General features: G+C 32.7%; 1 protein-coding gene across 1 annotated transcript; it reads right to left on the bottom strand.

The window, feature by feature from the left end:
• Positions 1–182: 182 nt before the first annotated feature.
• LOC128176462 (tetratricopeptide repeat protein 8-like) lies at positions 183–16,840 on the bottom strand. Its single transcript, XM_052842839.1, has 11 exons — positions 16,651–16,840; positions 16,265–16,446; positions 14,460–14,619; positions 13,361–13,495; positions 13,105–13,190; positions 11,398–11,596; positions 10,057–10,196; positions 6,572–6,743; positions 5,366–5,488; positions 3,048–3,131; positions 183–1,560 (listed from the first exon to the last, which is right to left on the bottom strand). The coding sequence occupies exons 1-11, from the start codon at positions 16,750–16,752 to the stop codon at positions 1,444–1,446; spliced, it is 1,500 nt and encodes a 499-aa protein (XP_052698799.1). The 5' UTR covers positions 16,753–16,840; the 3' UTR covers positions 183–1,443.
• Positions 16,841–16,996: the final 156 nt, after the last annotated feature.

Genomic DNA, 16,996 nt, shown 5'->3' with positions numbered 1-16,996 from the left:
GCACAGGTGCAACCTACAGCACACATTAAAAAAACTTGAATAGTGTAAAATAAAACAACCACCCACCATGCCCACACGTTCGATCATTCTATAAACTAAAAGAACTACACAAAATTTCAGTTTTATATATTTTTTATTATATTTTAATTACAAACAAAGTTTGCAAAGACAAAAATAAATGGACGGAACAAATACTGATAAACACAAATTAATACATATTTAATATATATCCCCGAGTACCCAAACTCCGTCACCATAAGCGGAAAACAGTCCGCGTTTCTCTGCAAATTATTTTTTGCGGTTTTTATCATTTGCAATCACTAAATATAACATGAAACGTTATAATTTATAAAATTATTAACAAAAATATTCCTAATATTATTCAAATAGGCCCTCTGAAAACGACGTTTATCACACGTGCTATCATAACTTATGAACCTAACTCCGTCACCCACATGATCTATGATACGCCAGGGAATGAAGACACATCAACAATTTAGTTTAAACTCGACTTGTATCTAGACCAAGTTATAATAAGTAAAATCGGTGTTAACAATTTAAATTGTATATCATTTCATCAAAGTGAAATGATCGCCAGAATAAAAAAAAATTGGTCCTTGTAACAACAATCACAACGACCTTTTCAGAATGTATGGATGTCATTTGATTTCTGTCCTTATATGTTTCAAATATATCATATCAATAATGAATATATTAATGATTATGTTATTTATTCATTACATTTTTAATAAATGTAGCAAATTCTATAATTACCGTATATATCTGTAACCCTGTATAAGGCAAAAATTACGGCATGAGCGATTTGACGTTATCATCAGTGTAGTGCATAAACGCTATTGCGGACTGAAAAAAATGTATCAATAACCGTAATAAAAAATAAATTACATGTGAAATGTTTCATCTTGACCTCTCTTAAAATGACTGACCACAGTAAATAATCAAATAGGCCCGCATTTCAGAAATATCGTTATTTTAGTGCACCCGTAAAAAGGTGTTAGCTGATTTCACGCAATTATTGTTGCATAAAATGAACAGGGTGTAATTTTGTTATGTTTGAACACATTCTTAAATTTAACCGTTGTAAATTGTTGACATTTGATTGAAGATTTTTGACATGCAAAAAATGACGTCATAGTCGCACTTGATTTCAAACGGCGAGGAGTTTCCCGAAAGTGACGGAGTTAGGGTAGTGACGGAGTTAGGGTGCTATGCGATACTTACGGCATATGAATGGTAAAAATGGCAAAAAAATATAAAATTTTTTAGAATTAAATACAGAAGTAGACTGGGCCATCTTGCTATCTAAATATGCAGCTATAAGATATTCATTTATTTGCAGGTATCACAGACATTGTTTCCACTTGGATGTCAATATATTAATAAATTAAATCACGTAAATTAATTATCGCTTTGTATTGTTCTTTAGAGCAGGGAGAAGTGGTGCTTTAGCTGTTTCAGAAGTTCCTTTGAATCCACGTGATTTGGGAATGCATCAACTGCCCTTTTCGCAGCATTGTAACTGCTTTGAAGGTCTCCAAGCTGAAATATATTTAAGAATTGCATAATGTCAATCATTTTTCAATGTTCCAAACATTTGATAGTCTTCCTGCTAGTTCATAGTATAATAAATCTTCCTTCCAAAATGTTTATTTTCATAAAGATTAATCATAATACACTGATAATGAGAAAAAGTCTGATTCAGAAGATGATAGAAGGAGCAATCTTCCTTTTATTTTTGACATCTACTTAACTAGGACCACTCTAATTAACACTGTTAAGTATACTCCATTAATCTTTAACTGTAACATTGATGTTTTGTTTAAACTATATATATATCATATATTTGTATGACTTGTACTGTTACGACATGTTCACTATACTTCTGTGCTATATGAAAAACTTGGGTCATTTTGTATTACCATACTGTAAATATTAAAAAGTAGAAAAATAAGTCAATAAAATGTAAAAAATCATTGCTTTTTCTTCCTATCTAGCACACAAATGGTTTTTCCAGATGTTAGGTCTTGTTGTCTTGTAACCAAAGCTTGTTCGTCCTTACAGTGTTTCCAATAACGGTCATCAACTTTGATTACCTAGGTAATTGTCGTCAATGCCAGTATTTCTGAGGGGACCTTTCATTAATTTGGTAAAAAAAAGCTATTAAATCCCTACTTGCTTATCTCTAGTCATTCCATCGAATGCTCAATGATCCCTTTAATTAAATTTGTTTACAATGGATACCATCACAGGCTAATCTAATCTAAACAGAGTCCCATCAAAAACTTACATTTGTTCCTCGTCTTTTTAGGTTTTAACGGCTGAAATAACCCTTACAATTTGATTTGTAAATGAAAATGGACATGGCTTAACAGATTGTGATGATTGCGCACTGATAATAGTTTAATATGATTAAAGTTATTTGAGTTATTCAGCTTTTTGTTAGCATTAACTTATATAAATGACCAACTGGAATCCCTAATTACTCTAATTATTAGTCACCTAGTATCTTCATAAAAGAATATGTGTAAGGTCAGTTTTTTAACCAAAAAATATTGTTTTACATATACTTTAGCTATTATTTGATTGCCTCAACTCAACTTATGCTGTTTAACTTCCATAAAGAAGCATATGATGAGGTATTGTGTAACAAAAGTAGCAGTAGCGGAAAAAAATAATGAAGCATTGAATGGGAAAGATTTAATGATTGAAAGAAAAGAGCAGGGTAGAAAAGTTAATAAAAAAACATCAAAAATGGAAGAAATTTTGATATAAGAAGAAACAATAGGCACCAGATGACTTCTTAAACTGAATTAAAAAAAATATATAATCAAGTGCCCTTGTGGAAATTCGAGGGTTAATAAAAAAGAAGAGGTACAGGAAAGCACATTTTTCATGAAAAATCAAAAAAGTTAAAGGCTGATAAATAAATAGGTCCAAGAATAGTGAGGGAAGAGATCTTCACTGGGGGAGGGGGACAGAAACAGAGGAGGCAACAGAGGGAGGGGTGCACCATGGTGCACACGTACCTGATCTGCTAGGGCGGCCCAGTTATAGTGGGGCTCGTACATATGTGGGGCCAAACCCAGTGCTGCTTGGAAAAATGCTCTAGCCTGCAAAAGAATCAAATACATTAACATAGAGCCTTTTTTTTCAAGGCAAATTTTAAGTGAGGTGCATGTTGATACAGTAAAACTTGTTTAGTATGAACACAGATATAGTGAAGTTTTCTGGAAACCCCAAAATTTCTTTTTAACAAACACTAATAAACTTTTCCATTTATAATGAACTTAGATAAACCAATTTAATGATATGTACTCAGTATATAGCCAATAAATTATCAATCCAGTAGAGTTTAAATCTTATCAAATTTATATTTTTTATTTCACATAGAACTTTTAATTTTCAATCTAATAATATTAGGTTTCCAAAGAAAGTTCTTTATTTCAGCTTATAGTAGTCACATGGAAGAAAACATGTTTACTGTGAATTCATTATTCTTATTGTTACCAAATTGTTATAATGATTAAATGAATGACGGATACAGTACAGTAAATCTAAACAGGTCCATAGGACTGTGCAATAACAAGTGTTACTGTACAACATGTAAACAGGACATCCTTCAATAAACACAGATTTCATTCATAAAAGCTTGAATGATTGAATGATGATTAATAAAAATACAGCCATTTGTGCTTTAATGTCTGTTTATGAGGTAAATCAGACTGATATATGCTCTGTCAATCTTAAGGGTCACAATGTGTCACATAAGGTCAACGGACATATTCTGGTAGTCTCAAATATTGTGTATGAAAACTTGTCAGCTTATGTCAAGAAAATGAATGAACGAATGATACATCTACATTTGATATCCCACTTTCAAGCATACTAGTTTCATTATTTGGAAAAAAGGGTGACCTGACATTTTCAGAGAAAACTTGATCCACACAGAGGTTTACCTGGGGTGTAATGAGGCATATGATTGGAGTGGCCATTAATTCTAATGGTTGTCAGTTTGTGAAATTTCACCCTTTGTGTCAAACAGGCAAAGACACAAGGCTAGAGATGGCCTGGTTGCAACCACATACAAATGTGTCATTCTATCTTTATTGTTCATTGTAAACACTCTCAACAAATGATAATGGGGTTTTGCTCCTTAAGTATTTGTGTTTCTTGATCCTTTGTAAGGAAAAGTTTGGCAAGCTTCTTTTTTTTTCAATCAATATATAGATTATTTACTACACACATATATTATAACTGAGATGGAGCAGGTGAAATTAATCCTCTTTGTGCGATGAAAATCTCAGGTGACATGTGAAATGCTCATCAAAATTTAATAATCATCTCAAGTCTCCATCATTTGATTTAATTCCAAACAAAAGAACTCTTGTAAATTGATATGAATTTCCCCACTTTGTGTGTGATGATAAAATGATGAGGGCTGTCCCCATTAAATATTTGTGGAAAGAACAACGGGTCACATCAAAGGCTGTCACAATGAAACAAAGAGCCTGTAAGGTCACTCACAACTGCTACATACTTTTTACTTACGGTACATACATTTATTAAATTCTTTGTAAACAACATGCGTTAAACAGAATGCTTTATTTATGAGATTGTGTTCCACTTTGATGGGTATTAGGAAAGTATGGGCCACAAATATTTGTGGTGAAGTGGGCCGCAAATTCTTCACACTTAAAGACATACTACAATAACAAAATCACACTTCAAGTTATAACGTCATGCTGAAAAAAACCTGTATTTCAAGTTATACATGTCTATCTTTTTTTCTGCAAAATGTAACAGCTGCTATTAAAATAAATTAGGATCAAGTGACCCAAGATAGGTATGAGGATACATGTATATCAAGTTATTTTTATTTCTTAGAAAGCCTCAATCTTTACCTATAATTCCTATCATACCTGATTTACTATAATTTGTGCAATATGTATACACAAAGTAGCCTAAAAAACTACTACATTATGTATTACAGGGACTTTAATAAAACAGTTATACTCTAAGCAATCATAAATTAAAAGTTTTGAATCTTAGTTCAAAATTCATATGCAAAATTCTCCTTCAGTGTTATTACATTTTTAGTTCTTCACGTGTTCATTATTTTAATTTTGCTTCTGAAAAATTGAAAGTAAAATCAAGCATCTAGTTTGATACTGTCCCAAAACTACCAGTATAAGTTTAAAGGTTCATATACATTCAATACACTGTACATATTGTGTACATTGAACAGATTTCTGTAAATTGTGAAATTGAGGAATATATAAGAGTTTCTGAAAATAATACCCAGGCAGGGTTTATCTTAGTATTGTATACTTCATCTGTCACTTACCATCTCTACATGGCCTTTCCTAAGTTCAAGGACGCCGAGATTATTATACGCCTCAGCATGATCGTTATTATTGGCTAAGGTTAACCTGAAGGCTTGATAAGCTAGTGTCATGTCGCCAATACCCTGTAAAGAACAGAAAACTCAATGGTAAAACAAACTCGGAAAGCTTTATGGCATCTTTAAACTCCTACTTCTAAGATGTAGCTCACCTTGATCTCTTATCAATGATAAAACACCATATTCTTGTCTACATTACAAATAAATGAAAATAATTTTATGCACAAAGACTCATTCTTCAATGTATGTGTAAATTGTTATTTATCTATGTATAAATCATATACCAGTAGAATGTACGATATTCTAATTCATTGTATGGTACATTAATCTCTTAATTGTGGTCAATTTAACCTATGGCATCAATACATCTCCTTTAACTGTTTACCGTTAACTTAAGATCTATGGTGCATATCTCAATAAAAAAGCAGTAAAAATCCTTCTTTTAAATATCAGTATGTGATTGCACTAATGAACATATCTGCCTTAATCAAATTTCTATAATGTTGCTTGTTTGTTTGCAGTTTAATCTAATGAGGTTGACAAAGTGTAATTAAGCAAGTGCTTAACTATAAATTGCATTAAAATTCATCATTGCATATTAAAAAACAATGAACAAATCTCAAATTTTTAAATAGATATTGACAAGGTTTCAACAAAGCTTTGTGCTAAGTTTGGTTTCGCTCATTAAGAAATTTCACTGAACTCGTGTGAGCTAAAAAGCCAAATCTTTAAGATATCAGTCTTCATTAAATATGTTTTATTGTATTGATAACCTTGGGGTTTGTAAAGGTCACAGATTGATAATATATACCAAGTATTATGGAGTTACACTGACTGACTTTTACATACTACTCAAGGACAAAAATTAAAGAGAGAACACAACACCAAGTATAAGAGTATGAGTTTTCTATTTCAAAGAATTTAACTGTCGTAAATACCCTTTAGCTAAAGTATTTCTGCAATTTAACTGGTCTTTACTCCCAAAAAGTGGTCCAAAACTATAACTTATCCCTAGATCCTGTGGTTTGTTTTCCACTGATGCAAACTTATTCAAATATATATGAAAATATTGAAATATAAAGATATATATTTGTGCCATATATCAGTGCCATTGGATTGTAAGTAACATCCTGTGTCTATATGACCTACCAATGCTACATGTCCTATATTGTACCAAACTTCAGACAAGGTGACCTCTTCTGCTAAAGACAATGCTCTCTCAAAGCAGGTCAAGGTCATGTCATACTGCTGAGCATAGAAGCAGCATAGGCCAAGGTTATTGAACAGTTCAGCATTATACACTCCCATCTGTAGTAAACGCCTGCAATGTAAAGATGCAACTAATTGATTATTGGTTATATCAATGATTTCTAGCTCTACAGGGTGGAGCTTATTCTAAGTGAGTACAAAGGAAGTTTAAAATACTAGTATCTGACAAACAGTTTGTTACACAATAATTCTGGGTAGGATTTTTTTCACTGTAAACTTTTTTTGTTTTCATTGGACTGATTTATACACAACTTTGTTAAACATCATTAAATACATTGGTAGAGTTCATCTTTTGTTATCTCATACAAATTAAATCAGTTGATTTGCAATTCAATGTTCCTATAAAGTCGTTAATATATCATAACTTTGTGTAACATTTACATGGACTACAATTCTCTCATGTAAAATCTTGCAAACTTCTAGACTGAAAAAGCTCCATCATCTCAATAAAAAAGAGTGCAATATTCAAAGCACATAAAGTACAGGCAAACTCCCCCACATTTTTATACATTTTTTAAAATCACACTTTCTAGTGCACAGCTATATATGGTATGCAAGCATTGAAACCAGTTTGTCAAACAAAACAACCCACATAGATCCCCAAGCTAATGACTCATATATCTAAACAAACAAAAATATACTTAACACCTAATATTTTATACCTAAACACACTGAGGCCACACAGAAAAAGTTGAAAATACCACATCCTAAAACACTTTTATCTACTTAGTTATTTTTTGCATAAAATGGATGCAGTAATTTTTTAAACATGTTGTCTTAAAAATTATTACCAGTAAACATTACCATTAAAAATCCTTTAGTTACAGAATATTATAGGCCTTAATGTATAAGTGTCAAATTCTCATGTAATAATCTTTTAACAAGTCCAGTGCAATAAATTCTATGAAAAAATCAATTCCAATGAAGCAAATTATTCCTAAAACTTAACCAAATCCTTGTAATCTTTCAATAAATAAGACCTTGACCCGCATAGCTGTCAAGGACATTGATTTATTCATTACTAAAAGATTGAAGATAGTTGCAAAATCATGAGATCAGTTTTAAGTAGCATGACATGAACAGGTAATACAAAAAATCTGAATGTGGAGCTCAAAGTTCATGGCGACATCTGGTTGTTCAACAGCTTCACTAAAAACAGTCGATACATCCTAGTTAGAATGCTTTGTCATCTGTTGGCGTGTGGCAGTGCCTTTATTAATACTGAATAGATGAGGCTCACATAACTGAATCCTTTGACACATTTGTATCTCACATTGCTCTCATTTGCATCGCTGATAACCTACACCAGAGGAAAAATTACATGCATGATCGGCCAGGCAAGGAATGATACCAGGTATCTCATAACATATACATATCCTTAATTACAGAAGAAGCCCCCTTTAAATGCTCTGAGGCAATTTGTTTTTGTGTTTTCTTTTCCTTATATCAACATGTGAGGAGACACTGCATAGGAAACAATATTGATTTAAGTCTAATTTTATGCATGCAACAAACTTATTTTTTCAACATTTACATTTTTGCTGTAGTTTGAGCCACATACTGGATGAGGAAATCTATTCTTGCTTCTAAATTACATTTATGCATAACATTTAAGCACTATACTAATACATACATAATCTTCAAAATTACTTTACTGGTATTTATGAAACAAAGCTAGCATATTTTCTTAATCTTTTGTTTTGTCTACAATTTCACCAATTGCAATAAAGCTTATTGCAGCAAAATAAATTGTCTTTATTTGCATTTTATTACCAAATAACTTCATCTCAAGCAAATCATTAATATCTTTAAAGCTTTCCAAATGACTTTTTCCCCCACAATTAAGTGTTCATAGTTTATTAATATTTTAATATAACTTTGGTGACATTTTCTTTATCCCTAGGACTACCCATGAAAAAAAGATAAATGGTTGTCAATGCAGGTCCTTGAAACAATGCAGTATTTGTTAAAGGTGACTCATCCCTCATCACTGTCACTGGCTGCAGATACAGTGGACAAATCTCTGTATTTCTGTCATTGTCACGCCACCATCTGATTGGACGTCTCATCAATACTCACTGTCTGATTCATGTCATGGTTTGCTATCTTTACCTGCAGCTAATAATATTATTTATTTGTCCCCTGCAGAATCTCCTAATTTGGAATAAGACTGTCAAGTTTAAAAGGATGACTTTTTGTCTGCTTAGACCTTTGATACAAAAGGCACCATCTTCTGTATCCAAGAAGGGTCATTGTCAATGCGCTAAGATTGAATCCATTGAAATAAGGAATACTAGGAGGTCATTTCCTTATTAGGTAAACAATGACCAACGAGCACAAAAGGAATACAAATAATGTAGTTTCCTACAGATTTGCCAAACAAGGGAAATAAAAAAATAACTTTCAATTAATTTTGATTGACTGTTCAGGCGTTGGCCCTTTCCATGAGTATTTATTCTCATTCCATTTTCCAAACTCCAGTGCGGAATTCATAAACTTTTCATGTATTGTTCCTCCTTCCAGGAAGGTCGATCATTAATTGCCTGCACCTATCTCTCTATCAACATGACATCGACCATAAGTAATGAGTCCCCCCTCTTCACTATGCTAGGTCTTTCAATCAGAACTGGGCCCTCTTTTGTAATGTAGATGTTGGCCTAATCCGGATTAAATTTTCAAAGCTAGAACCAGTGCCCTCCCGCTTTGCCCTCTATCTACACTGACAGAGACGTCCCACCTACCACGATCTGATCACTATCTTCTAATTTCTCATGGGAATATTTTTATTTTCCCTTTCAAACAATATCACAAAGTTATTTAAATTTAATTCTCTTGTACTTCCTGAACTGAATGAAGCATAGAGATGCTCGACAGAAGAGTAAGCATGACAGAGTTATCTGCTCTTGAATGATTCAAATTGCATGTTAAACGACCAGCAAACAAATGCACAAACAAGTGTGTTATTTATTTCTGAGTATAATTCATACCACTTATTCTGATATAGAATAAATGATTCATATATTGTCAATATCATTAAGCTATTTACAAATTACATCAAAACCTACTGGTATTTATCAGTACATATTATTTTTTATGCTTTATACACCAGTGGGAAAATTTGACTTAGAATGGTAATATTAACCAACTGAAAAAAGGAACAGTTTGGGTGGGAGGTGGTATATGTGCTGAAGGCTAGAAAAAGTATCCTTTTATCCCACTCAACTATAAGCCTGACATTCTTTTTTTTTCAAGTGAAAATTTGCCATCAAATTAAAGTTTTGACAATGGCATAAGACTGAGATTTTTCAGATACACTGGTTTGTAATTAACTCATGGAATAAATTTTTAAAAAATTCTGAACTTACCTATAAAATTTGAGTGCCACTTCTGGTTGGTCTGTGTAGAAGTGGTTTGTGGCAATACAGGCAATAGCTTCCACATACATACTGTCATAGTACAGAACATCCTTATAAAACTTGACTGCATTATCCATATCATTCATACCCTGCAAGTAAGAAATATCTCATTCAATATTAAATTATATCATATGACTAGTCCTAAAATCAAACGAAGAAAGAATAACATTAATAATGTTGATTCTGATCAATCTTCCTACTCATCCCCCCCCCCCCCCCCCCCAAAAAAAAGACCTGTGAGATTGCAGAATGATTAACAAATTTTGAAGAGCTGCAAGTATCATTCTTACAAAGTATCTATCTTAAGGTATTTCGATTGTCGTGTGACGTCATTGTGAGCATTCCGGAATATATTACCGTTATCGTTTATAATAATAGTGTTATGTGGTGCATAGTTTTGCCAATATTTCTTGATTTATACTCGTGTTTAACACATTTTAAGCTATGTAAAGTGAAATGACACCAATGTTTTACAATTCATAGAGGGTAATCGCTGAATTCAATGAAAAACTGATAAAACCGTATATAGGCAAACTTGACAGAGACCACAATTCATAATATTTACCAGGCAAGGTAAACATTTCTTTGCAGATTTCGATAGGATATATAATGAATTACAAATGTACCAATTTTCAGTGAGTTTGAACCATTATTTCAAAAGTTATAGACATTTTATGTTGCTAAACTGTACTTATTCATGGTTGAAAAATCATATCAAAATGCACTGTAAATGTGATAGCTTTCATACTGGCAATTTTTGAATGGCTTTAAAATGTTAAAATACTTAAAATAAAGGATTGCAATTAATTTCTTTTAAAAATTGCTTTATTATATCGAAATTTGTTAAAATAAATTTGATGTTTGATAAGAGAGCAGTCGTTGCTATAACTGTCCTGATAGTGTACCTGTGTTAGCTCCTACAGCATGAACAAAATATTTGCAACATACCAATATTTAACTTCAATTTGATTGTTTGCATATTAATCATCAAATTTAAACAAAAATTACACAGATTAAACCATAAAAACATCGAGGGAGGAGAAACCTTAAGGTACTAGGGAATCATTTTTTTTCGTGGGGGACAATGTTCGTGGGTAGCCAATTTTGTTCATGGTTTCTGGGGACATGATTTCATTGGTAAAAAGTTTGGGAAAATTTTAATAAATGTTTGAAGGGATGTAGATTTGTCGGCAAGGGTTACCCATGAAACCACGAACATTGGTCCCCCACGTACAATGATGATTCCACAGTAACACAATTATTCATAAACTTTTTACAAGCAAAACACACCTCATAAATCCTTGCTATTCCTGTCATGAGAGTGGTCTCCCCCTGGAACTTTTCCAGCCCCTGTTTGAAGACCTCTATGGCAGTAAGGGGCTGGTCGAGCCGACAGTACACCTTACACAGGTACAGGTAAGTGTCTACATGGTCCTGCTGCTTCAGGGACGACTTCAACTGCTTCTCTGCATCTCGGTACATTCCAAGTCTGATAAATATAACATTCACTATTTGAGAATTTGTGTTTTCCCCCCACAATTTTTAAGATCATACAAAATATGTTTTTGATATTACATGTAGTGAAATTAAGGGTCCTCAACACCCCATTACTTCTTCTTTTTATGACTATATGACATATAGTATCTCTCTCTCTCTCTCTCTCTCTCTCTCTCTCTCTCTCTCTCTCTCTCTCTCTCTCTCTCTTGTATATTAAGTACACTGTACATTAGTTTGGACTGATAGAAAATACAAGATTCATGTATTTTTCCTTTTATTGCACTTAACACTTAATATATCCTAAGATAAAGATCGTCAAACAGTACTTTTCAGTCCAAGCTTCGACTGCTCCTGTAAAACATTTATCTAGTATTGCTGGGAAGATTTTCAAATTAACAGGATGCAGTTAAAAGATGAACCCTTTGAAACTTCAATCATAAAGTGCAACAGCAATCTTTTGTCTTTAAGTGTCCTCAGTAGAAAGAAATACGATTCAAATACAGTATCTTAAGAAATATAACTGGGAAGAACCATATGTTTCAGAATTAATACAATTAAGTGTCCAAAATTATAAAGATTTGTGTAATCTGGGTAAATATCTCTATTTAGCTTTTGATAACCCCAACATTATTCCATAAATTGTTTTTTGTTATGCACGTAATTCTGCGTCTCTACTTCGTATCCTACATTGTATCATGCCAAATGTCTATAAATATCATTTTACTTATGTAATATGTTGTTCATAATGCCACAAGATGATTAAATATTGAGCAAATAAAGAATGACTCTTGTATAGTCATTGAATTTGAACCTGATACTGAGCATGAACCTGTAGGTATGTTAAAGAGTGTTTTATATTTGAAACATTTGCAAAAACTCTTTATTAGCTTTACTTTTTTATAACAAAGTAATGGTAATGGTTATGCATTACTTTACTCATGTAATGGTAATGTAATGCATTACTTCAAGAAAATACAGTAATGGTAATTTAATGCCCAAATTCATGAAGTAAAGGTAATGTAATGCATTACTTTACAATGTAATTCGCCCCAAGCCTGGTCAATATTGTATATGTATCTATCTCTGTAATGCCATAAGTTTAGTTTCAGACTACTGACCCGCATGTTTGATTTCAAATAGATTGCAATTTATAAAAACAAAAATCACTCTTATATTTTAAAAAGTTGATTCCCCCCTAAAAAATCCCTTTTTTCTATCATTTTCAAATCAAATGCATGCTAGTATTCTGTATCTTCACGGAATATTGAATATCAAGTAACATTGAATATTGTATGCTAAATTTTACCAAATGTGTAATAGATGACCCCAGAGACATGAATAAAATACTCCAATAGATGAAAGAAAATGATAATTAGTGCAGTATGTATTTTCACTTAATGAAGAGGAAATCAAATTACATAAGCCATAGAAAATGTACTTTCTAGAGTATAATTCATACTACTTAATTTTACCTATTAAGTGAGCAGTATATGTACACACCTGTAATAACACTTGGCCAGCTGTACCTTCCACCACCAGTCTTTGAACTGACATGCCTCTGTGGCAAGAGCAGCAAGCTCTAATGCCTAAATAGGTAAGATATTAATTATCAGATTTTGATGATGAGGTTCTATGGAAATATATATATATATATATATATGCTTCGTAGTTTAATTAATGTACAGGTATTCTTTTCTTCAAAGCATGTTTCAGCTAAAACTTACTTTGTATGCAATGAAAATTAAATATAACTTACATTTCGCACATCATTCTCATGATGAAATATATATTCAAACAAAGCTTTGGCTAAATTTGGTCTGGCTGCATATTTTGTAAAATTTAGCCTGGCCAGGTTGATAAAAGGACCATCAGGAGTGGAAAGCATGGAAGCCTGAAAACAATCATAGAAAACATTATCTTCTAATTAACTGCGCAATATCAGCTATCACCTACGGAAATAATTATCCCTAAATAACATCAGGCAGCTGTACATGATTGGTGAAACTTTTTTCTAATAAAAATCACATAAGTATCAGTTTATCAGTAGGAATTGGATGTATACTGAAATGAACAAACTTGATCATTTAAGTATTAAAGTGTTTTGAGTTCATTCAATAAATATTCAATGCATATTCTGGTAAGACAGTTCCCTTAATTAAGGTAAGGTTTGCGGCTTGCATTTTTTAGAGGTTGTACCAAATGTACTTACCATTTTGTTCACTATACTAAAGTCTTTTTTCTCATGAAATTGAAATGAATTTTGCCCATCCCGTTTTATAACTACAAAAGGTCAAAGTTCATGATTTCCAATTTTCATTTTGATGAAATGTAAACAATTTCGTGAAAATATGTACATTTTATATGTGACTATTATGGGGGTTATTTATGCTAAAAATGTTCGAAAATAATATCACTATTAATATCACGATTCACTTTTATTAATTTCTGATGAACTATCTAAAAATAGAATAAAATGCAACAAAAGTCTTAATTTTGGACTACTATTATGTACACGAAAACATCTTATTTGAAACCTTTCCAAGTCCACCGATTTCAGGAAAAACGTATCTTAGAATATGTGTAATCTGATGTTTCTAAAACACTATTCAAAACCATATGATGCGGATTTCGTTTTCGTGGAAATTGATAAAATGCTTGTGTCCTCTTATTTTTTCATTGAAACTAAAAAAACCCGCGAACTAAAAAAAACTGAAATCAATTATGACATCATATAAATTTTGACGTCATAACTGAAATAAAGGGTAGTTGGTGTTACGTCACAGTGAAATTGTGGGAGTTATCTCCCTGTAACCGCAAACCTTACCTTAAACAACCACACACTGAAGAAGCCTTACCGTCCCTAGTCTAACGTAACGTCCAGAGGCGCTGGTGACCGGCCGGGCTGTGTGGGCAGTCCGTGGGGTCATTATGGCCTTTTCCATGGTGCCTGGTCTCCCTCCCTGTGTGCTTGGCCTCACAAAGCCAGATAGGGGCCGACCAGATTGAGACATGGGCCTAAACAAAGCAATTGCTATCATGTTATTCAGTACTAAGAATGTCTAAATGTTTGGTATTAATCGAAAGTAGTTTAAGAACAAAAAAGCTTAAAATTATAATACTGAAGCATAAAGATAAAGAACTAAAATTCCGAACAATTTTCTGAATCAGTTTTACTAAAATCAACCATCAATACAAAATGGAGCTATTTAAAGATGTAACTCTGATAACATACCTGTTAACCCTCCCGCATTGCGCGGGAGACTCCCGCAAAACAGCCTAAAAATCTAAGATCTCCCGCATCCAACCTATCTCCCGCGCGGGAGACAAATTTCTCCCGCAATCGTATTTGTCTTCCCCATCCCCCCACGCCCCAATTCTGAATCTTTACATGCAAATTTCAACATCCACTGCGGGTTTTTCTCTGATTTTGAACTAAAAAAGCTGCAGTGTAGTTTGAATATATCAAAATCCATCCAAGTACTATCTACCGTGATCATAGTATGACATGTTATAGCCCAGATTACTTTTTACAATTACTTCCGATTTTGACTTAAATCAGTTACGTATTTGGTTATGCATAGGCCTTATAAAAAATAAGTGAAAGCTTAAAACATCTTGATTTTACTCTGTAACACCAAAGAAAACAATAACAGCCAGTGGTGTCACTTAACAGGTGCACAGGTAAAGCACCCAAGCTACGTGCAGTGAGTCGTGACTAATTCTTTCTGGCCAGCACGGTCGGTAAAAATCAAAATGAGTTTGGAACACTGAGTGTTTATACAAGCTACCAATAAAGTGAAGCTCGAGGAAAAAGTGTAAAAGCATTTCACAAGATTTTTTAAAGTTTATAGTACCGGTACTATGAATTACAGGGATGCTATAGACATTACAACAGAGATCATTTTTAAATGATACTGGAGAAATACATGTTAAAATTGTTTTGTGAATTAAAAATCTATCCTATATATAAGGCAAAAAATAATTTTAATGAATATTATTTTGTGGTATTTTCTTAACTGGGTTTCACTGCAAATTCAAAATAGGCAAACTAAATTTTCTGTGTTTACCCTAGATGTCAGCATGCAGTGATGGTTCAATACTGAACAATAGAAAGACTTAATGTAAAAAGTGGCACTATTGACTTCTTGTATTGTACCATGCAAACAAAATAATAGTTTTCTGAACTTGTACAGCAACACAAGCTGTAATTGCACACTGGTAGTCATAGAAATAATGAAATTTAAAATGATTGCAAATGCATTAATTACAATGGTAAAATAAGGTATCTAACAGTATCTTTAATATATATTTGCATTTCACGTGGAAAAAACGTCGTTTACGCAAAATCTCCCCCTTAGCCAAGTTGGTAAGGGGGAGATTCTCCCACATAGCAGCTTTGAAAGGTTAACAGGTATGTGATAACACATTTTTTTTTAACTTTCAATTTTCCAATGTAAAGCTAATTTGAATGTATATAAATAGTGATGGATTGAAAAATCTGCATAGTATTTTATAATCACCCTAGACACAGAAATCTTTTTATTCATACAGTGATTAGTGGCTGGTTCTTTTGGACATCCCTATCCTTATAAAACATGGTTTATTTTCTTCCAAAGACACATAATAAACACATAAAGCAAATCAATTAATTCTTTCACACCTGACTCCCTGGCTTGGGGCCCCTCGACCAGTCCCTGGCTGTTTAAGTGAAGTTCCTGGTCGGGAAACCTGAGCGATAGTATTGTCATCCATCACCATCTCAGCAATACCCTCCTCATCAACGTCCACTTCATCCACATATACTTGACCTGTTAACGCTCTTGTCTTTAAAGTCCATGAAGCCTAAAAATCAAAGTGATTTTAATTTCGAATAATTATACAAATTCTACACCAACTTTAGTTAATTTCTACCATTAACTACAATAACCCATAAAAACATAGTTAAAAATATGATTAATTTTCACTATCATGGTATAGCCGAACAAGCTATTACGGACCATGATTATGAATATGAGAGAGTTTAACATTCTCTTTCAAAAGAAATACCTGATCATATGGATTTTTCTCCAACAATTGTGTACAAATTTCTGTACACTGTTCATACTTCTTCCTTCTGTAATAACTGTAAGCCAAGAAAAGGGGATCCATAGCTTCTTTTTTTTCAGAAAGTCAGTTTACCAATCAGACACTTTCGACTTTGCACAAAAATGTTTGTGGCAACGCAAAAGAGTTCTTTTATGGGGGAAATAACTTTGTAATCTTAGACGGTGTAGTATCAATTTGTCATCCAGCCATTGTAAGCAATTTTATATAAAAAGGTTATGCAGTTGTTGTAAATTAAACTGTTGATTTTCGTGTACATTAAACAAAAAGTATTAAAAAAATCAGTATG

The sequence above is a fragment of the Crassostrea angulata genome, chromosome 3 (genome assembly GCF_025612915.1).
Source record: "Crassostrea angulata isolate pt1a10 chromosome 3, ASM2561291v2, whole genome shotgun sequence".
Taxonomy (NCBI): Eukaryota; Metazoa; Mollusca; class Bivalvia; order Ostreida; family Ostreidae; genus Magallana; species Magallana angulata.
This window is presented reverse-complemented; position numbering and strand designations above follow the sequence as displayed.

What these genes read in the sequence shown, in the direction of transcription:
- LOC128176462 (XM_052842839.1), bottom strand. Translation starts at nt 16,752, where the DNA reads ATGGATCCCCTTTTCTTGGCTTACAGTTATTACAGAAGGAAGAAGTAT. An exon ending in CTGGCCAAGTGTTATTACAG is followed by an intron (nt 11,597 to 13,104) that starts GTGTGTACATAT and finishes TATATTTATCAG; the next exon opens with ACTTGGAATGTACCGAGATG. An exon ending in GTGGCACTCAAATTTTATAG is followed by an intron (nt 6,744 to 10,056) that starts GTAAGTTCAGAA and finishes TTTACATTGCAG; the next exon opens with GCGTTTACTACAGATGGGAG.